This window comes from Leiobunum rupestre, chromosome 7, assembly GCF_980474605.1.
Source record: "Leiobunum rupestre chromosome 7, qqLeiRupe1.1.hap1, whole genome shotgun sequence".
Lineage (NCBI taxonomy): Eukaryota > Metazoa > Arthropoda > Arachnida > Opiliones > Sclerosomatidae > Leiobunum > Leiobunum rupestre.
In genome coordinates, this window is record NC_143390.1 from 11882147 (window position 1) to 11908795 (window position 26649).

The 26649-nt window shown below is 35.0% G+C and overlaps 1 protein-coding gene and 1 long non-coding RNA gene across 3 annotated transcripts; both read right to left on the minus strand.

The window, feature by feature from the left end:
- Positions 1-11390: 11390 nt before the first annotated feature.
- On the minus strand, positions 11391-17730 carry LOC149934446 (uncharacterized). The gene is made up of 14 exons (XM_090180960.1): positions 17551-17730; positions 17401-17460; positions 17089-17338; positions 16911-17027; positions 16696-16832; positions 16331-16635; positions 15963-16263; positions 15805-15903; positions 15619-15742; positions 15471-15556; positions 15256-15411; positions 14214-14306; positions 14075-14143; positions 11391-11583 (listed from the first exon to the last, which is right to left on the minus strand). The coding sequence occupies exons 1-14, from the start codon at positions 17602-17604 to the stop codon at positions 11464-11466; spliced, it is 1971 nt and encodes a 656-aa protein (XP_090037086.1). The 5' UTR covers positions 17605-17730; the 3' UTR covers positions 11391-11463.
- An 808-nt stretch (positions 17731-18538) lies between these two features.
- Positions 18539-20606, minus strand: LOC149934447 (uncharacterized). Of its 2 annotated transcripts, none has more exons than XR_016472227.1 (6): positions 20557-20606; positions 20363-20482; positions 19881-19924; positions 19586-19816; positions 19300-19505; positions 18539-19206 (listed from the first exon to the last, which is right to left on the minus strand). It is a non-coding gene; the product is annotated as an uncharacterized LOC149934447 (long non-coding RNA). The 2 variants fall into 2 exon arrangements; XR_016472228.1 differs by having other exon boundaries at positions 19586-19740; positions 19876-19924.
- Between the last annotated feature and the right edge of the window lie 6043 nt (positions 20607-26649).

Here is a 26649-nt window from a genome sequence, read left to right on the forward strand (position 1 = left end):
GAGAAATGTCACGAATCACGAAAAAGAGATAAGACACGCCGAAGATGGGCAACTGGCCGACCTCCCGCGTGACCCCTGCCACCCCGAAAATACATTCCCCTCGTCTTACTTCAAAGAAAGCGGCGTTGCGGTGTTGCCAGGCGGTCGGTTTATAGCCAAATTTGGCGCTTCACTTTACGAATTGTATTACATTTTTGTGGTATCTCTGTTTTAAACAATTCCTCGAGTAAAACGACGCATTATTTTTCATCAAGGCTCCATTTATTTAAAATTAAATCCAGCCCATGTTCTAACAGTAAGCGAATTCCGACGTCTCTTAAATACATTCTTCATTTCATCATTTGGATACGGTACATTTTGCGATATGAAGAGAATTTCCCAAAATCACTAATCAAAACAAGCTTTAAAACGACTAATTTCTAATCTATCGAATCTTTTTTGAAACTATTTTGAAACATTTTAATAATGATTTAAACTAGCTTTGAACAGTAGTTTTAACGGTAAAACAAATTAAAAGAATTATTGGAATCAAGAATATGGGGGAATAGCATTAGCCTCTGATATCATCATCGGATAACTCGAAATAAGTGTGAATTTAATTTATTTAAAAAAGAAATGCCAATGTAAATTAGATCGAATTCGTATTAGAGCTAGGCGGAACAGTTAAATTAACCGCCAAAATTTCGATTATACATAAAAATTCGTTTAACTGTTTATTTATGGATATTATTCGCGGTTATAAAACGATTTAATATACAAAAAATAACTTTTAATTCGAATAATTTTTCGATTGTGGATAAAAACATGAATTTATTCATATTCAACCATGAATATAGAACAGAAAGTTATATAACTGGTACCATCATTATTATAAAAAGGCTGGACTTTCTGCCTTTCACAACGACTATTTAAACGAGCCAATCGCGGGTGAAATGAAATGACGCGAAAAATCCCGCTCGCGCTCTGGAGTTACAGTGAGTTCATTTTGCGTTTGGTTTTTATACTCCCTAAGTTTTACATTAATTATGGTTTAAAAGGTGCTTTTAAAATGTTCGTTTCTACCAATATGACCTGTTCAAAAGTGAATCTTTTGAAAGCTATTCTTTCCACCTCTTGTGATAATTTTAAGAATCTATCATTAGTTCATTTACGTAACTTATCAGACCTAGGCTTAGCATCATTTGAAGTCAGGTTGAATAAATTTTATATCTTTGGCTACAGCTTGGAATTCTGTTTGAATTTTTTAAATATCATTTTCAATTCAGTCAAAATGCTTGATTGATAAGTATCACCTAGGAGCAACAAACACATAAGGAGAACGCAACCCGTCAAAAGTCGTGCATTTTCTTGCGTACATTTTTCATTGGTTAGACGCTTTAGCGCCTGCTGCCATCGTAAGGGGAAAATTCGGAAATTATCTTCCCCCCTTTCCGTAAAACGTTCAGCGTAAAGGCTCGTCCAATGAAATTTGTACACTACACTGCGTTAGCGTGTTCAAAAGCTACCTGCGTTCTCCTGGTGTTCGTTTCTCCTAGGTATCACAGTCAAGACTGGGTTTCTCATTCTCTTCGGTTACCAAACGTAAACCAAAATGGGCTAGATGTTTGACCCTTTGTGGTTTTAAAATTCCTTCGTCCTTATCAAGGGCTAACCTAGCAATAACCTTTTGGGTTAATTCTTCACACGCTAAATATATTTTAGATAAACTAAAACTAATTTCACGCGCAACTTTCGCGTTTTCCTTACCCATAATTGCTCTTACCAAACGGACTCAAAATATTTATGGACGCGAAATTTTAGGCAGACGACTGTATCCGGTGACGCCACTGTGGGCGGGGTTTAAAAGCTCAGCCTTTTTTCGGCTTTTGTCCCATTGGGTCGATTCTCATTCAACCGACTGTCCCATTCGATCGACATTTTGTTTGCTCACAAGTGAAAGCATGAAACCTAACCTAAACTAACCTAACCTAACGAAATAAACAGATTTCAATACAAGTTATTAATACGAGTTAATTTATATGTTCGAGATATTTTTATTATTATTATTTTCTCTCATTTCGGGTATTGTTTTTTACTTCGATTTGGATTGGTAAAAATATTCTATAAACCTTTTCGAATAAATGGGATTCGACCCAATGGGATTGCAAAATTAGAATTCGATCAATTGGGAAAGTATATTTTTTGATTCGATCCATTGGGAAAGTATATTTTTTGATTCGATCCATTGGGAAAGTATATTTTTTGATTCGATCCATTGGGAAAGTATATTTTTTGATTCGATCCATTGGGAATTCGACCCAATAGGATTCTATCCAACGGGAATATACCTTTTTGTGAACGTGATGGTGACAGAATCATAGGAGATCTATAGGCATGGTTGAATATGAATAAATTCATGATAAAAACAAATAAAATGGTTATTTCTAATCCAAAACCCGAACTCTAATTAGTATTTCTTGACATTGATGGTGGGCTTTATTTTGGCTTCAAATTATTCTGGCCGGCAACACCGCGAGCCAACTGAATTCAAATACTTAGAAAGGGGAGGATATGGCGCGGGGGAATGATAGATTTATTACCGGAGAACTTTCAACTTTGTTAAGAAGTACATGAGAAACACGATTTATATTTTAGGATCATCCTGCTCCAGTGACCAGATACACGCTCACGCAACCAAAATGAAAAATTATACAGTTCAAAATGAAAAATTATACAATGTAAAAAAAGAAAATATTTTTTCTCTCGATCAGGCGATGTTCTCGGAATTGTAAAATTATTTTAAAAAAATCCCTAGTCGAACAACCTTGAGAAACTTAGAAAGGTTATTAACAATTATTAAAGATATATCACGAGATGAAACACCGAAGATCAAAAAAAAAATATCTGCGTCATTTGCGGTTTCATATTTAAAAGTTAGTTTAATGGAATTTCAAAGAAACACTTTCGCTTAAATAGGATTTAACAGGTGTACATTAAGGTCATCAGAGATTATGAGGGCTACACCCAGTTCGCCACGTGATTCCCGGGATAAAAACCACGCCCCTCAGCCTTATCTCGTGTATTCAATCCCCCTGCCTCCCAATAAGGGGGGGGGGGCATTCCAATACGATCGCCGGCTATCTCTTCTTGTAGGCGGATACTTTATTCCGGGGAACATGGTAACAGAGGATATAGTTCTAGCTTCATATTCTCTGTTAATCCCGTATACATTCTAGGTTTAATAGTATGCCCACATTTTTTAATGAATTATTTTTTAGTATTTAGGAGGGGTTCGGGTCATTTGTCATTAGTAATTACAACGAGTAATAACTAAGAACTTTGTGAAATTCCTTCAGCCTGTGTCGTTTAATTATTTTCAGAACCGAGCGCCATTGCATTAGAAATGGGTAGTTCTTTGTTGTGGAACAGATATGTTGTCAGAATTTATAGCCCGCTGTACCGGTAAAATCAAGAAACCACACCAGATAATGAAGTGTGAAAATTTAAGTGCAAGTATGGTCCCATTGACGTGCACTAGGGATATGCATTTGAAGTGGAAACATTACCATTCCCGCCAATTCCCGTTGAAACAATTTCCATTAATATATCATTTATTTTCAAATATTTGTTTTCTAACCATTCTCATTCCATTTAACGAACATTTTGTTATTTCCAGCCATTCCCGGTTCAAAGTATCGCGACCAAAAGGAAAATCCATTCCCGAACTCAAAATTACTTTTTCAATCCATTCCCTAACATGAGGTCCCAAATTGCTTAAAATAAATTTTTCCTAAAGGTCTTTTAGACGCGTTTGACGTTTCAAATTAATGTGCACGTAGAATCTAGTACACTTTAAACGTTATTTGTTGTCCTATAAATAAGCATTTAGAATTTTATTCCATACCCACACACCGCCCGGTAAGGGGGCCCCTCTTCAGTCTGTAGCCGAGGGCCCCCAAAGGAGCCAGTCGGGACCTGTATCAATATGATCTCCGCTAATTACCGCGGGATTCCCACCGTGGTAAATGGTAAAAAACCTGTTTCCTATCAGCTGTAAATCGTGCACTCAAATGTACAAAACGTTTATAAATGTAAATTACACTCGAATTTACATATAGTACTTAAAATTATATTATTTAATCAAATTGTTACCAAACACATAAATTCAGGTTGTGCTCACGGTGGACGTTAGAATATTTTCAAGAGCTTATGATCACTGTTCTTAGGTTTAATAACAGTTTTCCTACTTTTAAGCAGTCTTAAATTACCTTTCTCGAAATTTTTATAAAATTCCTCTTTATATTTATTTGTGTATTTATTTATTTATTTATTATTATTATTATTATTATTAAATATTATGTAAAACCATGAAGTAGCGACTCTTTTAATATAAAATAAATGTAGTAATTTGCAACGGTATGCAAAGAAATTTAATTGGTAATTTTTTAATAATTTGAGGATTTTAATATTTGAAAAATTTTAAACGAGTCTTTGACTCTTTTGGAAACCATCTAAATAGGACTGTTTGAAATTACCTAATTTTAAAAACTTGGAAATTTTAAATTTTAGGAAATTTACAATCTATTCATCCTAATTTCTAAGAGCTGGACCCAAATTATTTCTACATTCGTAAAGATTTTAAGTTGTTTCCCCGAACAGCGCCGGAAATTCGGTTAAAATTCGTCATGATAACCCACTTATGAAAAATCTGGACTTTATCGAAACACTTTCTTGCGAAAATAAGTGTAGAAGGTGAAATTATGAGTCTATAATTTTACATAAGGCTAAATAAAACAGCCCAACTGGCCAAACTTGTTTACGGATAAACGTGCTTGTTTAAAATCAACTCTCAAATCAATAGCCGCAAAGAGAGAGGTCATATTTAAAAAAAAACATCAACTAAAAAAATAATCGACATACCGCCTCAATATTCGATTCGCATACAAATTTACGATAATTTTACTCCCCTTTGATTTTTTCGCTAGGTCCCGTAGCGAGGATAACCTGTTCTCAGAATTCTTATTAAAATTAGGACCCTTTTCACAAAACGTGTGCAATGACGTTGGAGCCGGCGTTCTTCGTCTATCAAAAGTGCTCGAAATGCTTCGGAAAATTATTAACATAAATCTATAATATTGTTGCTTAAGAATGTCTCTTTTGAGATCTAAAATGTTGTTCCATAAGAATGTCTCTTTTGAGATCTAAAATGTTGTTCCATAAGAATGTATCTTTTGAGATCTAAAATGTTGTTCCATAAGAATGTCTCTTTTGAGATCTATAATGTTGTTCCATAAGAATGTCTCTTAAGAGGTCTATTTTATTATTCCATAAGTATGTCTCTTTTGAAGTCTATTTTATTATTCCATAAGTATGTCTCGTTTGAGGTCTATAATATTGTTCCATAAGTATGTCTCTTTTGAGGACTATAATATTGTTCCATTAGAATGTCTTTTTTGAGGTCCATATTGTTCGTCCATAAGTATGTCTCTTTCGAGGTCTATAATATTGTTTAATAAGTATGGTTTTTTTGGAAAATCTTTACCATAAGTCTATAATATTGTTCCATAAGTATGTATCTTTTGGAAAATCTATACCATAAATCTATAATATTGTTCCATAAGTATGGCACTGTAGGAAAACGCCATTGAAGCCAGCTATAAAGTCTGTGTCGCGAATAACTCTCAGTAAGCGTTTTGCACGTGAATGATAAGAAGTTTCATCGTTATGGAACAATATTATAGACTGATTTTTTTCTTTATTCAACGACAAAATGTATGATATTATAAGCTCTTCACCAGGCCTAAAAATTCAGGTTTAATATGGTGTCGCTCCTCCTAATGCAAATGTCCAACAGAAATGCAATTTCAAAAGTTACTATTTAAGTTTTGTAGCTTTCTACCGCATTTAGTGTAAACGTAAAGTAATAAAGTATAATAATATAATTATAATATTTTAATATGACCATTTTAGCTTTCTTTAATAGATTTAATTAATTACAAAATATATTTTCGCAAAAAGGCGTATATGAGTACACGATGATTCGAGTCGAAAAACACTCGTAGACCTATTAAGAATTCTCCGAAAAATTCGTTGAAATCTTTCAGTAGCTATAGGATTTAATGCGTTATAAAGAAGTCAATATATGCCAAGGATAACGGGTTACTGCCACCGCTGCATAAGCAGAAGTTGTTTAAAAATAGCAAAGGCACATTGTGATTCGGCGGCTACAACGAAATCAGCCTTCTTTAAAACAGTCAGCTTACCACTCACGTCGGCTAAAACACTTAAAAGGAAGATTCTAGAAGTCTTCGCGCATTCTGTATAGATTGAGACAGAAAGAAAAATCTCTTTTACAATCAAATTTCCGTAATAAATTATTAAAAACTTTCCATCCAGCCCGAAGCTACGTTAGGATAAAATTAAGGGTTTACAAAAAAAATATCTAGCGTGAAATCAATCTGGCGTATAGTTTTAATTTAAAGACTTATTTGTCGTCAACGCGTTCCGTTTGGAGGAAAATATCATAAACGATACGTCATCAAATAAAAGTAACGCGTAATTTAAAATATAGCAACGGAATTTAAAATATCGATCCAGCCACGCTTTTTATGTCTTTTTCGAATTAAAGTTATTAAGTCAGATATGAGAAGTATTTGAAACGCGCAAATTGCCGGAAATATGGCACCCTTTTTAATTAGCAGATTTTAATACTAGTCTGGTTAATTAAAAGAGGTTTATTGTAATAACGAGAGCTTTTGGGAGGCGGTGGGGAAAGGTTCTTTAGGAGTGTACCTGAAAATTGTCAGGGGCGTTAACCGAGATTTTGGACGGAGAAGGTAACGAAACAGGAAAGACCTTCCTTTCTTTTGAAAAAAAACCGCCGATAAAATGCGCGATGGTTTTCAAAAGCCGTGTCCATAGTCTTAAACGGTGACCGTGATTTTGGGCGTATCGTCTAGTATGACGATGCCACCAAAAATGTCAAAATTTCGTTAACTACGAACCTCACCATACCCCTACCCCAAATAAGTTATACCACTTATCGTACGGTTTTAGCAAAGATAATTTGTTATCAAGGGCTGCGCTAATTTCACTCTTTAGAGTACTGCTTTACCACGAAGGAACGATGTGCCATCTCTGAACTAAACCGTGTCCAGTTTCTTAAGATCGCCAATTCGAAGGTCGAGATTGCCTTAATTATTATATTATTGTAAGATTTCAGCACATTTTTGAACTGAATATTTTGAAGGTCGAGATAAATTTTGATTTACTCTTGAAAATATTCCGAAAACGCTTAATTTTTTTAAGTAAATTAACATGACGATTTTTCTCACGAGTTTGGTTGAGTAAGAGGTAAAATTGTGTAATCGTTGTTAAAATTTAAATGATCCGCTTAAATATTTTTGTGTTGTATACTAACGCAAATTGACCTTCACCAAAGAGAGACACCCTCGTGGTACTTTGTTTGCCGCTCAACGAGAGTACTTAAAGGTCAATTTCTAAAGCCTACAATAGGTCAGCGAGACATTTGGTCTTCAGACTCAATAATATTACACAGTCACTAGTCTTAATGCACACTGGAGCCCGACCAGAAGAATTGGGTATATATCTTTTTATTTTCAATCTCCAAACTCCACTGGATGATCTGATCACCAGCTTCCACCGGATGATCTGATCTAGAAATTTCACTGGATGATCTGATCTTGAAGTTTCACTGGATGACCGGATTTCTATCTTCCACCGGATGATCTGATCTAGAAATTTCACTGGATGATCTGATCTCCAGCTTCCACCGGATGATCTGATCTTGAAGTTTCACTGGATGACCTGATCTCGAAGTTTCACTGGATGACCTGATCTCGAAGTTTCACTGGATGACCTGATCTCGAAGTTTCACTGGATGATCTGATCTTGAAGTTTCACTGGATGACCTGATCTTGAAGTTTCACTGGATGACCTGATCTCGAAGTTTCACTGGATGACCTGATCTCGAAGTTTCACTGGATGACCTGATCTCTAGCTTCCACCGGATGATCAGATCTTGAAATTTAACTGGATGACCTGATCTTGAAATTTAACTGGATGACCTGATCTCTAGCTTCCACCGGATGATCTGATCTTGAAATTTCACTGGATGACCTGATCTCGAAATTTCATTGGATGACCTGATCTCCAGCATCCACCGGATGATCTGATCTCAAATATCCTAGTTCCAACTGAAAAATCTGGACTGAGGCCGGAACGAGGTTTGAGACATGAGTTAAAAAAAGTGTAGGGGATTTCTGTCTTGTTATCTTCTCGATTTTCTTGATAAATTTTCAATTAGTTTTTGAAATCCACTAACATTTCCAATAATCACACATTTTTCTATATTTCGTTGTTTTTTTACTGAATTTCGCGATTTATTCTTCAATATCTTATAATATTCTTCAATAAACTATTATGTCGGGGGAGGTAACCTGTTTATAAACGCAGCTAACGAACTTTCAAAATTAACAGAGAATATTAGTAAACAACGTAGTGCCACAGATTTAACGGATTATTAGGACCTTTGATTTCAAGCCCTAATTAACAAGTGTTCGATAAATAAACACGTTCAAGAACGTACGATAAAATCACCAGTAATTGTTTCCTTGAAGTTGACGGGTTTCCTTACCTCGACAAAATATTAGCAATGTCCGACATTATGGTCTTTATCAATTAAGCGAAACTATCATTACCAATTTAAAAAACGTTAACAGGCGTAAAATGTGACGTTTATTTTTCCGTGAGAAACTCGGTAATTATTTGTTTTAGCGGTTTGCTGGCAGGAATGGCGGAAGCACCCTTGAACGCGGCGTGAGTGTCTGCTCGGCCAATCATGCGGAATGATACCTCTCGGATACCACTAATCGCGATTCGCCTAAAAAACGTCCAGAATTTCACACAGTAGCAAAGGTTTTTTGCCTCGTTAAGTGGTGGAGTTTTTAGTCCGGCGCCATCATAGACGGCACCGGAATTATACACTGATGCACGTTAAAATCCTTTTAAGGAATTATAGGAAATTTATCAGTGAAATATAGAAAAATAAAGGAAGAAAATTGGGAGAAAAAAGGGAATAAATAGGAGAAAATTAATACAATAAGAGAAAACGGTTGTCAAAATTGTTTAAAGGGGGTATGACTTTCGAAATAAAGTTGATAACCGATAGAAATAGTCGAAAACTATCGCCGAACAGTCTTCGAAAAGCATCTTAAAAACTAGGACGTTTTAAGAATTCTAAGGGTAAAATATTAACTATTTAAATTTCTTAAGACTTTTAAAATATAGGGTATTATAGGAAATTTAATTAAATTATAGGAGAAAAAAGGAAGGACGTTATATTATAGGGAAAATAGGAAATATAGGAACTGTGGTCACACTGCTGATGAATTTAGTTTTGGTTGCAATGGCAGATTACATTTCTTTGAGGTACTTTCAATTTTTTTATGAGGCCCTTTATGTAAAAGTGTTTTAATTGTTTTTTTTTAGGTTTTCGTTATTATGTGGATATTTTCCGTTTGTACTAGGATTTCGTAGTAGAGTAACGCCACTTCAAGATAAGTAAAAAAATACTAGAAATTCCACATACCGTAAATTCCCGTCATAGCAGGCTACGTTTTTTTAATTACACTACCGTCATCAAAAGGTGAATACTTTTCGCTTGTTCTGGGATTTTGGAGTAGGGTAAGAAGAGTAACCCTATGACGTCATTTTATTCCGATTCATATGGCTGCGAATAGTTAAAGCTGGTTTAAAAACGTTTTCCAAAAAAGGCTGTAATTATCTCCACCAGAAAAAGCGAAGTTTAATTTAGCGTAAAAGGTGCACACATTCTGTTTCAGAACAAGCGAAAAGTATCCATCTAATGTAATTTGTGGAGGCCATCGAGACGAGTAAAAATAATGAAATTAATATTAAGTTAAAAATACCAATTGTATTATTATTAAATGAAAAATAAAAAAATTAATACTAAATTAATGCCAGATTAAATATCAGAATTAAATGAATATTAAAATATTATTATTGTGATTTACTGGCCAATGTTTGGTTTCACGAATATGGATGGCGACTTAAGTGCCGGACTATATTTGGCCTCTTGACAACTTGTTTCCTTATTTCGTGAAAAATGCCATTGAAGGAAACCTAATACGGAACTGAAAACACGATTATGTATCCAATAATTATTTTTTTTTAAAGTAGTCAAAAACTCGTCGTGACATTGTTATCGTTTTGGTAAGACCGCATTTTTGCGTCCGGTTAAAAAATATTTTTATTTATTACCACTTGATTTTTAAACGCTTGGGCGAGTCGGGTTTTAAGCCGTAGTGGTTAACTGCAACTTAACAGCGATAAATCTTAGGAGAAAGATTTTTTAAAAGACAAAAAATATCTTAAAAAAGGGTAAACTCTTTATTCTAATAGCAGGGTATTGTTATACCAAAGGAATGTACACTCTGTTTGAAAAGTCTTCGACAGCTGAAATTTTTGCCCTCTTTTTAATTCTGCTAGAAAACTATAATAGATAGCTCGATGAAACCAATTGCAACTTTTATTTATTTTCCGATATCTTTCGTTATTTATTGGTTTCGTCCACCAAAAATTAATAGTTTGGCGGGAACCGTCAAAACTAATTTTGACAACGTTTTAAATATTGGTTCTACGGCACTGACTCGCGCGTTTTTGAATTCACAATAGTCGGTTCATATTTAGAAAGTGGAAAAATTATCCCTCTACAACCAACGGTTGAGAAGTTATCGCCTTTCCAAATTTTCGTCGAAGTTGCGTTATTTATAATCGCTTGATGCATTTTAGGTGTTTCCTAGTTTCGACGAAAGTTTGGAAACGCGATAACTTCTCAACCGTTTGTTGTAGAGGGGTAATTTTTCCACTTTCTAAATATGAACCGACCATTGTGAATTCAAAAACGCGCGAAACAGTGCCGTAGAACCAATAATTAAAAAGTTGTCAAAAATGAGTTTTGACGGTTCCCGCCAAACTATTAATTTGTGGCGGACGAAACCGATAAATAACGAAAGATATTGGAAAATAAATTAAAGTTGCAATTGGTTTCATCGAGCTATCTATTATAGTTTTCTAGCAGAATTAAAAAGAGGGCAAAAATTTCAGCTGTCGAAGACTTTTCAAACAGAGTGTACGTAGTTTTCGGTTAAAAAAACCCACTGTGAAATAAACCATAGTTAAAAAGTATTGATAAGTTACGAAGTTGCATTTATCGCGAAATCCTCAAAAAACTGGAATGTATATTTGTTTGACAAGAAAACTACTTTAAATATTGGTTGTTGTTGAGCCTATCTACCCAACAGGAAGTATTTTGTAAAGATGGTTTCGTGAGAAAGAAGTTGGACGCTGAGCCAATGGGTTTTCATCTTTAAATTAAATTTTTTTATTGACAGTCATAGAAAAACGTTGTATACAAAACGCGCGGGCGGCGGGAACGCATTATCACATGGTTAATAGGGGTTCCAGTTGAACTAAGTTCAAACTGCTTTTGAAAACTTGGTAAACAGCCATCAATAAATTCAAACGCGCGTGTAAAAGATCGGGGTTCCTCAATGAAAAAGGCTGCAAAAAATATGATAAAAAATGGAGCTTTGACATTTTATTTCTGAATTAATTTTGAGCTAAATTTAAATATAGAACACTTCGTGATAAAATGAAATTTTCAGCTTAACCTTTTAACCTCTTTCTATTGGGGGATTTAATTTAATTTATAAAAAATAATATAAAATAAAACCGTTACAGTGCACCCCATTATTTCATAAAAAAAAGATAAAAGTCGGACTTAGTGTCGCCATCTAGTTTTTGGAGGAAAATAACGCGGTTAAAAATAAAAGCAAGGATTCAGTATGTAATAAGGATAGACAACGTGAAATAACAATTAACGTCGATTGGCAGTAATCTAGGTTGATATTTCCCTTGCATGGCTGCATTGGAATTTGTCGTTTCGAAAATCAAACTAAGTTTACATGGACGCCGCAAACGAGTTTGGCGCTGTGTGTAACTGCCAAGTACAAACAGCAAAGAATCTGCTTTGCAGATTTAGTTTCGCTTGGAAAATTAAAAATAACACTCATGGAAGTGATAATCTTGTTGAATCTGAATATATATAATATTGGTTCTTTTCTGAACTGCATTTTTCCTCGTAATTACTATTATCAATGAAACCTTGTAGTAATTCGGCGAACAATGAGGCACAAAAATACTCAATAGTTTGGCGATATCTGTATTTAAGCTGCTTTAATAAGAGCATTTAAATAATACAGCTTTTATACAGGGTGTCCACTAAACAATACTCCACTGATGGCATAGCCAGCACAAGGGTCATTAAAAAAAATTTTAACAAGGGTCATTTGATGAGATAAAATTCAATGACCTTGAAGATATGGTTCAAGGTCATTCAAAATTTACCTCAAGAAACGTTGAATATTAGAGACTCGGTTCCAAATGGTTTAATACCAATGTGAACTGACCAATAGGAAGCCAAGAAAATTAATAATTCAGAAAGTACTTGTGCTATGGCATTAAAAATTTCAGGACAATCTCACCCTGGTAATGGCTCTTTGGCCATGTAAGTTCTGTTGACCTTGAACCATATCTTCTAGGTCATTCAATATTTATTCGGAGAACCACTGGGTTTATAAGGTCGGTTCAAAGCAATTTGTATCTGAAACACACTTTCTACACCCATAGCTTCTCCGAATAACTAACGAATGACCTTGAACCATGTCTTCAAGGTCAACAGAACGACCATAGCAAAAGACCTCATACCAAGGTAAGTTTATCGTGAAATTTTCAATGCGGTACCACAAGTACTTAAAAAATTATTAACACCTAAGCGTGATATCTTCAACATTTTTACTTAATGAATTTGGTGTTTTTATGTTAATTTTCTTGGCTTCCTATTGGTCAATTCACATCAGTATTAAGCCATTCAGACCCAAAATATGACGGCGCACATTTTTATAATTAGAATCGAGTCTCTAAATTCAATGGATAAATTTTGAATGACCTTGAACTTTCTTTCATCAAATGAGCCCCTTGCACCGGGTTTGCGATCTGAAAATATTAAATTCTTAGCAAAAAATAGATTTTGAATTATTAGCAGTGGAGCATTTTATAGTAGACACCCTGGTGGTTCTTATCCTTCTACATATACCGAGTTCTTGCTTAAACGCTGAAAATTTCAGAAATTTGACCATAGGTTTATAAATGTTTCACATAAGTGCGTTAGTTCCATATTTTCCGCTTGTTAAAGATTAACCAAGTGTAATTTATTGAATAACTATATACTTTTGGTAGACTTCAGACATTCAATTAATTGAAGGTTAAAATTGCCAAGTGGACAAAAGTGGATAATTTCGGCCTGGACAAAAGTGAATTTAGTGGCCAATAAATATTTTTAATTATAAAATATAAAAAAAATATTTTAACACAGAAATTTCCGATTTGGGCTACTTAAGGCAAATATATATGCATAGGAATAGTCAGATTCTGATTAACATTAGAATAGTATCTTAATTTTGGTGTCTAAGGCCTTTGGCCAACACCATAAGTTTGTTCTCAAAAAAAATAGTCTCCTAATTTTTTGGAATAATTAATTCTAACATTGTAAGTTCAGTGTAAGCTACGACATTTTTATAATAAATTTCTTAAAAATTTTATTCCAATTACTTTTTAAGCTTTGAAATGCAATTTTTCTTTATTAGCCACTATTTGCCAATTTTCCACTGGCCTGGACTTTTCTCCAAAAAGGTGGCTTTTTAGGAACACTGATTTGGCACAGAATCAAAATGACTGGTCGTGTCCTTGAAAATTGTCAAGCCAATGGAAGGATTCTGTTTGGTTAATAATCTGTTTCAAAGTTGCATATTTGTATTGCTAGAGGTGCTTTTCTTTTTTGCTATGGCGTCAATGTCACTCCAAAAATAGGAATCCGTAATTATATTGACTAATTGACACACTTGTTATTAATTATAGACTTATGATTTGACTTATAACCTTTCCAGAATCCCCTTCCCCCATATGATAACCAAAATATTAAAATATTATTTACTGTAAATAATTTTACTCTGCTGTAATACTGACTGAAATCTTTGCTCAGTTGTTGCAGCAATACGCAAATCTAGATTATAGTTTCAAATAAAGCATTTAAATCAATAATCGCACTTGAGAACTAAATTGAAAGTACATACCCGATGCAATGGTAGTTTCTGCTTATAATCTATACACTCTTCAATGATAATTGGAAAGAGCAGGACATATCGAAATAAGAGTTGCCATTCTTCCTAAAAGCCATTGAACCAGAGTTATTAAACTAGAAATGGTTTTACAACTTCATGTCAAATGCCCTATGTATTAGAGATATGTGTAATTTCATATAAAATCACAATCCAATTTGTATTTGTGGTTCATACAGTAAAACTGGTTTATTTTTATTGAAAAACTTGAGTTATTATATTTCTATAAATAATTTTTTTTAAACAATATTTACAATTTCTAAAAAAAAATTACTTTCATTATCTATAAAACATAGTTTAACGGATTTAAAATATAATTATGTATAGAAATATAATTTCATGCTTATGATAAGGTCCTTGTTATTAGAGATGGCAATGAATCTATGAGATTCTTCGAAAAAACGACCTAATAGGAGAGCGTGGTGCCATCTATTAATGACACAGGAAGCTATATTCGAAGTAGTGAAACGATAACGTCGTCAGATAACCATTGTAACTAGACAACTTATACTCTATTTAGTGGACTTAAACCTTTATTATTTATAATTTATGGCATATAAAATATATTGTTTAAGTTATTGTCAAATTTAAAAACGAGCCAATCAACGCGAGGGGTACTTTTATGTCCCGACTTTTGGGTACAAATGTAGCTTAAGCATCTTGTTTTGATTTCGAAGCTAGCGACATCTGTTGAAAAATGTGCTAGTACAAGTCGAGCAGACACTTGCTTTAAAATATTTCCATAGTTATAGTTACCAGTGCCATCTACCAGCAGCTCAAAGAAAATATAGATAAATATATAGCTTTAATAAGGCTTTAAAACCATCTGAAGTGAGTAGCTCTAACATATCCTGAGATTAAATTTATACAACTCTCCATTTTCTTACTGCAAAAACCCTATTGTTTGATGACAAAGCTGGGCAAAGCCGGCCAACCAGATGTACTCTAATAACCCTGGTTTTCAAAATGTTAAAAAACAAGTTTTAAAATGACCTACATCTTTTTTCAATAAAGAAAAATCAATCTTCTCAATGTCACAAGACTTAATTGTCCCTTTCTCAATCTCTTCATTATATCGTTGAAACAAAGCGTTTAATCTGGAACAATTGTATTGAATGAAACAGCCTGCTCGAGGATCGCATCCTACTTGCACCTGATTAAAATAAATTCTTTTTAAAAAAAGATACCAATAAAATGAATTATTCATTGTACCTGGCATAAAGGAGAAACAGAAAGACATTCAAATTTTAACGCAGTTTTCGCCAAAACATTAATTCGTTTTGCCCACTCCGGGTCATCTATTGAAAAAAGTCAAAAAACATTTATAATTAGTTCTTACATAGTTACAAAACCATATTACCCAATATTTGCAAGCCATATTTCTGCGTCATAACATTTCTAACAGAATCCAATTTTAAGGTTTGTAAATGATCTGATTCTGGATCTAAACCTTGAAATAGAACTGGTCCGTGAACAAAAATTACCTGAAATTATTTGAAAAAGGAATCAAAATTGGATAAGACAACTTAAAAATAAATATTTTTACTTGTTTTGTTTTTGTTCCAAGCGAATTCCAAAGTGACGCAATTAGCTGGGTTTTATGCGCATCAGCATTACTGGTAACGTAATAAACTATATTCGGTGTCTAAAAAAATATTTAATGAAATTTGTATTCGATCATTAGAATTAAAACAATAAATTTACGTCTTTTTGATTGCAACGAGCTAGATGAGACAATTTATTCGCAACTACGAGTCCTTTACTAAATTCATTATCTTTCCTTACAATACAAGATACTAATTTAGGCAAATTGATATTGCTAAAGAGATTATCATTTTCTAAATTGCATTTCAGTGAACCATCAAATAATTCTTCCAAATTCAACTCTTTTATCCTTTTCATTAAGTGAGATTCAAAATTGGCGTTGCAATGAGGGCAATGAGTTAAATTTAAATCAATTATTGCATTATTTGAGTCAAGGTCTTCGGAACAACATACTCTGTAACTATTAAAACATTGTAAAATTACTTTTTTTGACTAAAAATGATCAAATTGTTTAAGGAAAATCATACCCATTAAATTTCACCAGACTACATAAATGTTGACTTAAGATTGTTCTTCTAACTTGCTCTTTCTTACTGCCCTGAGGTAAAATCCATGCAGTTTCCAATCGACTACTAAAACTTCCATATGTATCACCCAATTGGCTAACAAGTTTTATTCCAATACTAAATGTTGTATTTCTTCTAAAATTAACTTCTATTTTGGAATAAGTTAAGTTCCTTTGATCTTTGGATTCCTTAATGCATTTGGAAAAAGGCAATGGCCAAAGTTCGTTGTTATCCATGATAAAATTACAAATGGATTCCATATTTGCCTAGAAAAATATTTCAAGTCTTTATAGATGGTAAATATTATTTGTAAAAAGGTTCGTTACCTGTCCAAAATTTTTAAGGTGTAAGGACAAGTCGGCTCTATTTTTTGTGCCATTTTCAATCTTTATTGAATATATTAACTTCTTTTTATCAAGTAAATTGGATAGCTCGGTTATAGTCGAGCTTAAAGGATTTGAATCTGAAGAAATAAATAGAAAATATAGTTTTAACAAACATTTATTGAAGCAAATATACAAATATAACTTGTGTCACGTGCTGATATTATCCTCTTTGTTATTTACAGTATTGTCAGGTTTATATTTTATTCTAAGGCCGTCGTTGAAGCCTTCTCTATTTCTTGCTATTTCAATAGCGTAAAACTGTATTCGAGGAACTAAACAAAAGTAAGATTTTTTAGAAAATGGAAAAAGAATCTAGAGAGTATAATTTATTACCAAAAATTGAATTTGAATCACTGTATTCCCCCTCAGAATCCAACCTTAATAGTGTACCAAAGTTATAATCGTCAACGTGGTGAAACTTTTCGCAAAAAGGTCGCCACTTCTCTTTCATGTCATTACTTTTCAAGTTTTTCGTATCTAAGCTTTTAATATTTAAGTCGGGGAAATCATTCCTAAATTCCTTATAAATGTCTTCATCGTATCGTGTTAGTTTAAGTATTCGAGGGTCAACAGATGTTACCAGCTAAAAGCCATATAAAAAATTACATTTTGAACTTAACAGAAAGCACAGTCATCCTATATTACATTGAAATAAATTTCCATATGTTGGGTTGCCTTAATAACCCAAGCCATTTCTATATCGGACTGTAAGAAAAATTTTGATTTACGTAATACGTCACATATTTAGATCATTTTAATATAGAAACCGCCCAAGCCTAGGACATTATTACATACATCATTTCCAAATTCTTCAGCTGGTCTAGATAACACATCTGAAATTGACGCCATATTACAAATTTCTTTTTCAATTCGACAAAGTGTAATCCTTTAATTTCATAAAGTTAATAAAACACGCGAAAAATTACACGTTCATTTTCGGGAAAATTGAATTAACTTTTTATGGCGTGGAGTGTAGACTAGAGAGCAGACGACTAAATTCGAATAAAAATAATTTTCAGCAGGGCAGGAAATAAGAAATTAAAGCTATCGGACATTTGACCAGTGACCCCCACTCATTTCAAAAATGTTATCGGACATTGTCCAATGACCCCCCTCGGCGGCTTCACACTTTTATTTTTATCCCTCCCTCTTTAGCACAGCCACAGCACAGACTCACAGTTACAGAATAGACCATCAAGTATCAACTTCAGTAACTCGGTACTTCCTTATATTTTTTGTAAAATAATTGTTAATATTTTTATTTTGTAGAAAAAACATTCCCAGTTTATTGAAAAAGTTATCGGACAAATTTCCAATGACCCCCCTAAGATTTTGAAAAGTTATCGGACATATGCAAAATTTATCGGACAATGTCCAGTGTCCTGTGCTTATTTCATGCCCTGATTTTCAGTCTATCAAAAACAGTTTCAGACTCGGAAATAAGCAGAGAGTGTAAAGTCGCTTCGCTACAGAGAGGCGCCTCTCTTTTAAAAATCCGTGGTACGATTTTATTCGCCGAGAATGTCCACAATTCCCGGGCGTTTGATGGCGCTAGTAGTATCTCCGGCGCGCGCTAGATAAGAGTTTGAGAAGACGCAAAAAAGGAAGAGTGTTTTTGGTATTTTTGCGAGTTTAATTTATTTTGAAATGTCTTGTTCGGCTAAAAATTGTAAATCGAATAAAAAGGTAACCACGCGTTTGTCTTTTTTTTTCAAGTTTCCAAGGGATAAAGACCGGTGAATACGCGTTTTAATTTAATAAGCCTATCCTAATACATTAACATTTCTTAAAACTTAATAGTTCTGCATTGTAACTGCTAAATGTAAACAGTGAAAAGCTCCAAAATAAAACTACAGATTACTTACACTTTAACCACGTATTTTGCGGTCTTCATTTCACTGACGATTGTTTTATGAATATCAAAACCAAAAACAGGCTTACACTATTTTTTTTGGAAAATTCCAATGAAACCACGGTTTTCCCTAGGTAAACTGAAGGCAAAAACATATCCCGCCATGGTCTCTTACTGTCTAATGTTCATTTATAATTAATTCAAATAGTAGCAAATGAAAATGCACCTGAAGATCATGTTACAACTACAATCTGGTGTAAGGTAAACGCAGCACTACAAATGCCAAATTATGCCCTCAAAAATCGATTCAACGAAGAAAATGATAATTTATATAAAATATTCACAATGATGAACACTAGCTTTAAATGAAATTTTTTTACAGTGGATAAAGTCAATTCCTATGAATTTAAAACCAGAACTATCTATTGAATTCTATTCCATTTAAATATATTTGTACTGAACATAATTATAGCCATTCAACTAAACATTTTGACAATAATGAAAACGATAACATTGAAGGTTTCGTAGACTTCGGTCCATATGGAAGGTCAAAATAGTACGCAAATCAGGCCCTAGTGTTCATGGTGAATGACATAAAACTGAAATTCAAACCACCAATTGGTTACTTCCTCACAAAAGATGCTTGTCCCGAACAGACTTTGAAGATATTGCTTCATGATTGCGTAACTCACCTAAAACGTATTGGCCTTATTGTCAAAGCTGTAGTCTGTGACCAAGGAACCGGCAATCAAAATTTGTTCAAAAGTATGAGGATATCAGTCGAAAAGCCAAAAAGCCATTCATTGAAATTGATCCTCCACATCTCTTGAAAAGTGTGAGGAACATTTTCAAACGGTATCCCATAATAGTGGAAGGCAATCTAGTTTCTTGGGCAGTCCTAGAACATTTTTTCAAAATAGACCAAGAAATTGGTAAGTTTCAAAGCACACAAGCTGAAACGTAAACATATCAAGTTACCAGCATTTTCTAACATGAAAGTCAGTTTAGCTGCCCAAATTTGCAGTCAAAGTGTTTCTAATTCAAATGGCCTGTTCACTGGGATTAGGAGAGTTAACAATTGAAAGCACATACACAGCAGAGTTCCTCTTACACATGAACGGCCTTTTTGATTGCTGCAATAGCAGGACATTAAACAATGAAACACACTGTAAGAGAGCAATGACTGATCAATCCATCCACATACCAATGCTGAAAGAAAAATTGGAAACGTTTAATCCATGGTAGCTTCAGAACTGTAGGTATAAAACCTTACCTTGTATTGAAGGGTGGAAACTATCAATTCAGTCTCTGCTACTCCTATGGAATGATATAAAGGATAATTTTGGTTTTAAGTTCTTAGTAACTGGAAGAATTAGTCAAGATTTTTAGAAAACTACTTTGGTTCCATTCGCCAATAAGGAGACAATTAGCCTTTTAGGTTTACATAGAGCCACGTAGCAGCCATAGCGAGAAGCTTAAAAACTACTGGATTTTCATCTGCTAAGCAGACGCTTTGGTCTCTTATCAAGGAAAATAGTCTGCTTAGCAGACGGAAATCCAGTAATTTATGAGCTTCTCCCTTTGGCCGCTACACGGCTCTATGTAAACCTAAAAGGCTAATTGAGATCATCCAAATCCTCAACAATACCAGGCAGCATACAGAGCTGCATCAGTCAATAGCCTCTTAAAACCATCAGATTCATATTGAATTGACAATTTGGATGACTTTATTTTAAACAGACTCGTTTAAAGTACCAGCTCCTGGACCATGATGAAGATTGGTCCAATTATGATAACCATTGGGTTTTGCAAGGTAAAGGACAATTCACTGACGAAGATTTAGAAATTTTCAAAGCCATTAAAAGTCCAAACCTTCTAAAAGAAAATGTTCTTAATTATATTTCAGAATATTTAATTCACCGCTGCTATTCAAAACACCAATGTTTTACCTTGGTTTTGGTATACTTAATTAAGATTTGGCCAGCCCATACAATATATCACGACCCTTTAACTTTCGGGAGTGATCATCTTGTTATTTTTCTACTTTTTATCATTTTTTTCCCCTCAGCATAGCCCTCTAGGGACCATTCATATATTGTTTTTGTTTCATTTCATTTATCTGGCCTATTCTGGCAGCCCCGTAGCTTTTTCGTTTTTACACACCCCGATAAGATAAGGGGTCATCTATTTATCTAGTATATAAAGCCAAGTCAGCTTTGGACAAGAATTGAGTTTTGTTTTAATCGTTTCTTTAAGGGTTTATTGATCAGGATGTGGTATACAGCATCCGGTGACGCGGTTCGACGTGAAGGTTAAAGTGCACGGTATTTGTGCGGGTATTTCGCGTCGGATTCGTGGTTTTTCGTGATAATTCTTGGTGAAGAGAATTATGTGCGGTTCGTTCCTTGGTTTAAGGACGGTTACTTGAAGAACGATAAGTACTTTTTAAACTATTGTTATTGTTCCATTCTTTTGTTATTTATTCTAAAGTGTATTTTGTATAAATTTAACTTAAAGATGCGGCCAACCATAGCCAATCTACTTAATTAATTACCAATCCAAAGTTACCCCTACTATAATCATTGTACACCCCAAGGAGCCCGTCATAGCCTTTAAGTATTAATTATCTACAAATAATTACCAATGTTTATATAATTACCATAATTGAATCTGTTGTCACTATAAGTCCAATAATAAACCAAGAGTTCTATTTTTGCATAACTTCAATTGATTTCATTTACCTACTCTGTGACAATACCGACACTAAGGATCCCGAACAAATAAATTCGATACATACGGCACGGGGAAATAGTATTTAAATTTCCCTCGAGTTTAGTGCGTGGGTCAGATTCTCAAGGTTACATTTGGAACTTTTTGAATCTTCCCTCCCTTCCAATCTCCACGACTCCCCTAAACCCCCCCCCCTGGAAGTTATAGTGTCGTAATATCTGGCGCAGTCGACAGGATCCTTAGATTAACAGTCACATTGTTACATGGTCGGCTGAGTGAGGTCAAATAATAATTGTGTAAAATAAATTTTGGTATTATGAACTCTGAGTGGACGCTTCCCAGGGGAGCGACTAATTGTCCATCTTCCGAGGAAGATATTAATAGCCCCCCGGTAATCATAAGTAAGGTTAGAATAAGTGACTATACAACCCCAATAAATACGGGGCCGATATTTTCAACCACTATGCTAAATACTACCCCCAGACTCAGTACGCCAAGTGTTAGCAATAATGTCAATGTTTCTAGTGGAAATGGAATGCCTCTTTGGCAGAACCCTTATGACTTTTCTCAGTATGTAGGGTCAAAACCAATGTCAAGACTACCCGATATTTCCCAAGGTTTTTTCAATGCGTCGCAAACTCAACCAATTAATTACAGTTATGCGAACCAATTACTGAATATTGCGAGTGCTATACCAACAACTGTTAGATACAGTCTCCCAACAGTACCACAACCTGTGGTTGGCCAGGGTTTTAATATTCCCCATGTAGCGAATCCAGCAGGACAAATTAGTCAAAATCCAATAGGGTCCCACTATCCCTATTACATACCGCCACCTGGGTACTCCTACTGCAACCTCTCTCAGGGTCCTATGCAGTATGCACCGGCGCCAATGCAATATTTACCAATGCAACCTCCACCCCGTCATAACCCAATCAAAATTCCACCTATTCGATTCAGTGGGGAAGACGATGAGAGTCCTAAAGACTTCAAAGACTCTATTCTCGAATACCAACGGGCAATGCAACTGACAAATGGTGAACTTTTAAATATTTTACCCTTAATGTTAGAAGGTCAAGCAAAGTACTGGTACCGTCAACATGCAGCCCAGATGCATTCCTGGGCAGAATTCGAAAGACTATTCGATCTGAAGTTTCTAGACAGTACGTATACAGACAAAATTTGGCTCCAGATACAGGATTGCAAACAAGAAGAATCTGAAGCACCCGATAAGTATGTCAGTAGAATACGTCAACTCTTTAATAAATTAGATGTCGTGGAACGACCTAGTGAAACGATGATGGTACGGCAAATTAAAGCCGGGTTCCTTCCAGACTTTGACGCGTTGTTATCCTTCCATCGAGTTACAACCATAAGAGACTTACAAACAATCATACCTCAAATAATACCATTCCAAAAGGTTTTACAGAGAGAACGGCACGATGCTGCGGTTGGTCATGTCAAATTTCACCTACCACCAACCCAAGGAGTATATCGCTGTTTCGGATGTGGCTCTTCCGATCATCACAAGCGAGATTGTCCCAGAGTTTCATACTCACCTCCTAATCAAACAGAGGTAACAGGTCCAAAGACACCCGTATCATCCGTAAGGACAACTCAAGAAGAACCAGACAACGCGGGTCACCCTCAAATGGTTACCCTGGATTCTTCAGGAAATGTGTATCCTACACCCACTCCTAATATGCATCATTTAAATACCATTACTCAAATTCCCGGTGCGCCGACGAAGGACTGCCAGACCCCAAGTCTCTTAGCATTCACAGAAACAACAGGTCCTCACCAAGAGGAGGTCAGCCACTATCCCGACGATTCGACAACTCAGCCACAAGTTAAGGACGTCCAGGAGGGCGTAAATAAGTTGGGTCTCGTGTTTCTGAAAGTTCTGTGGAATGGACAATGGATCGCAGCTATGATCGATACTGGGGCTGAGTATTCCTGTTTCAATAAAACCACTTTTCTCCAGAGTCTTCCGGACTATCCTATCGAATCTCTTGAAGTAGACCAGGTGCAGTTGGCTGCAGAAGGGCATATCATGACACAACACGGCCCCATAGAACAGACTCTTCGCCTTCAGTCTCCGACAGGTCCGAATGTAAAGTTTCAATTCCATCTATTGGAAGGACTCGTGGCACCTATTATTTTGGGATCGGACTGGCTTTTCCTCATGAGAGCTAGTATCGACTACAATAAACAGTTATTGTCTCTAACATACAACGGTTACACCTGGACTGATCCTATCGCGGATGGTAACGTAACCAGAACAAAACCCGACGTCCTCGACACTTCCGTTCAGAGGTTACGGGCACTGATCGATCAAAAAGTAAATCCCTTTGAAATTCAGAACAGAAAATCAAGTGTAACCGTGGTCAAACAAAGCACGGGTGTAACAACCATTCCCAAGAACAGCCAAGGACGGAACAATCCTACCAAGATAGACGGAGAGCAAACAACCAACCATAGTATACTATCCAGTACAATTAATCCATTTCTAATGACTTTTTACGACACAGACGACAAAACTCCTAAGCCCAATGAAACGGTTTCCCTCATTCGTGGAGTACCAGAAGATCCATGTCTGACGGCCCTAAACAAGCAACCGTGGCCAGTATCAGAACCAAAACCACGCCCAATACGAGATAGAGGACGAGGTTTGACACCAGCCACAGTTTCAACCTCTGACGCTACCTTGGAACCAATGCCAACCATAGCACAAGGTGAAGGAAGGGGAGTACCATCAACCCGCCCCACGATCATGGACATTCATGAAAAAATCTCCCTGGAGAATTCAACAAGAGCGCCCACTACCTCATTACTAACCATAGGAGGCATCGAACAAAGAATCGCTCACACAGACATCCTAACCATGAAGCACGAGCCCGAGAAGAAACAAACCTCGGACCACAATCAATCCCACGCCATCTCTCCAGATTCTGCATGCTCCAATCATTCCGGTCATAAAGACCATCAATTATTTATCACCCAAGAAACAGCGACGACTTTTTCCGTACAAACGCAAAAGAAAAAAAAAAGTAATAAACCGTTAATGACCGAAACCGCGAGACAGACCGAATCCCTGAATTCATTTTGAACAATGTAGACAATTACTTACGGAACTTTTTTTTTCTCTCATTAGTCGTATGTGTTTATTATTGAGACTTATGAACTTATTTATCAGTATACCCCTCAAGTTAATTTATTTTAGTTCGAGGACGAACAGGGTTTTAAAGTGGGGGGAGATATCACGACCCTTTAACTTTCGGGAGTGATCATCTTGTTATTTTTCTACTTTTTATCATTTTTTTCCCCTCAGCATAGCCCTCTAGGGACCATTCATATATTGTTTTTGTTTCATTTCATTTATCTGGCCTATTCTGGCAGCCCCGTAGCTTTTTCGTTTTTACACACCCCGATAAGATAAGGGGTCATCTATTTATCTAGTATATAAAGCCAAGTCAGCTTTGGACAAGAATTGAGTTTTCCTTTAGTTTTGTTTTAATCGTTTCTTTAAGGGTTTATTGATCAGGATGTGGTATACAGCATCCGGTGACGCGGTTCGACGTGAAGGTTAAAGTGCACGGTATTTGTGCGGGTATTTCGCGTCGGATTCGTGGTTTTTCGTGATAATTCTTGGTGAAGAGAATTATGTGCGGTTCGTTCCTTGGTTTAAGGACGGTTACTTGAAGAACGATAAGTACTTTTTAAACTATTGTTATTGTTCCATTCTTTTGTTATTTATTCTAAAGTGTATTTTGTATAAATTTAACTTAAAGATGCGGCCAACCATAGCCAATCTACTTAATTAATTACCAATCCAAAGTTACCCCTACTATAATCATTGTACACCCCAAGGAGCCCGTCATAGCCTTTAAGTATTAATTATCTACAAATAATTACCAATGTTTATATAATTACCATAATTGAATCTGTTGTCACTATAAGTCCAATAATAAACCAAGAGTTCTATTTTTGCATAACTTCAATTGATTTCATTTACCTACTCTGTGACAATACCGACACTAAGGATCCCGAACAAATAAATTCGATACATACGGCACGGGGAAATAGTATTTAAATTTCCCTCGAGTTTAGTGCGTGGGTCAGATTCTCAAGGTTACATTTGGAACTTTTTGAATCTTCCCTCCCTTCCAATCTCCACGACTCCCCTAAACCCCCCCCTGGAAGTTATAGTGTCGTAATAAATATTCCACTTTAGATTCCACGAATTTCTTTTGATATATTAAAAAAGTATAATTGTTAATATTGAAATGAAATAGGGAGGGATTTTTCTTGTACTTACTTTTTATATTTCTTACGAAATCAACTGTTTTACTTAAAGAGTTAAAATAATTCAACATCACAGCTGACTGAGCTGAATTCAACTTTAACCTACTGAGAGCAAAATTTATTTTGGCTGTGGCTATTGACACACAAAGTGTGTGGCAATAGCTCAGTAACTATTGACACACACTCGAAGTGTGGCAATAGCGGAATGACTATTGACACACACTTGAGGTGTGGCAATAGTCTCTTAGCTATTGATACACTTTTTGCGTCAATAATAGTAACTTGACTACTACGACATTGTGTGTCATTAGGGAAGAAACTATTGACACACGGTACTTTAAATAATAATTAATTCGTATTTTCGTAGTAAAAAACTAATGGATTTTTGTATTAATTATGCGTCTAAGATTTCAATTAGACGCCAGCTCCCGACCTGATGAGAGGCTAGTCGTTGTATTTTAATGAAATATTTTAATACGTACTATTTTAATTATTTATCTTAGTAACATTTCTTATTGACACACAAATTGGTTTGTGTATTTTTTCTTGACACACATATTGGTTTGTGTATTTTTTCTTTACACACAAATTGGTTTGTGTAATCCTTATTGACACACAAATTGGTTCGTATATTTTTTACTGGCACACAAATTGGTTTGTGTATTTTTTATTGACACACAAACTGGTTCGTTTATTTTTTCTTGACACAAATTGGTTTGTGTATTTATTATCGACACACAAACTGGTTCGTTTATTTTTTCTTGACACACAAATTGGTTTGTGTATTTTTTACGGACACACAAATTGGTTTGTGTAATCCTTATTGACACACAAATTGGTTTATGTAATTCTTATTGACACACAAATTGGTTCGTTAATTATTTCTTTACACCCACTATTGACACACGGTACTTTAAATAATAATTAATTCGTATTTCTTAGCTATTGATACACTTTTTGCGTCAATAATAGTAACTTGACTACTACGACATTGTGTGTCATTAGGG

Coding starts and splice junctions, on each gene's coding strand:
- LOC149934446 (XM_090180960.1), bottom strand. CDS start 17,604: ATGGCGTCAATTTCAGATGTGTTATCTAGACCAGCTGAAGAATTTGGA. Junction 16,264..16,330: donor AGTCTGGTGAAATTTAATGG/GTATGATTTTCC, acceptor ATGTTTTAATAG/TTACAGAGTATGTTGTTCCG. Junction 15,743..15,804: donor TTGGAACAAAAACAAAACAA/GTAAAAATATTT, acceptor AAATAATTTCAG/GTAATTTTTGTTCACGGACC.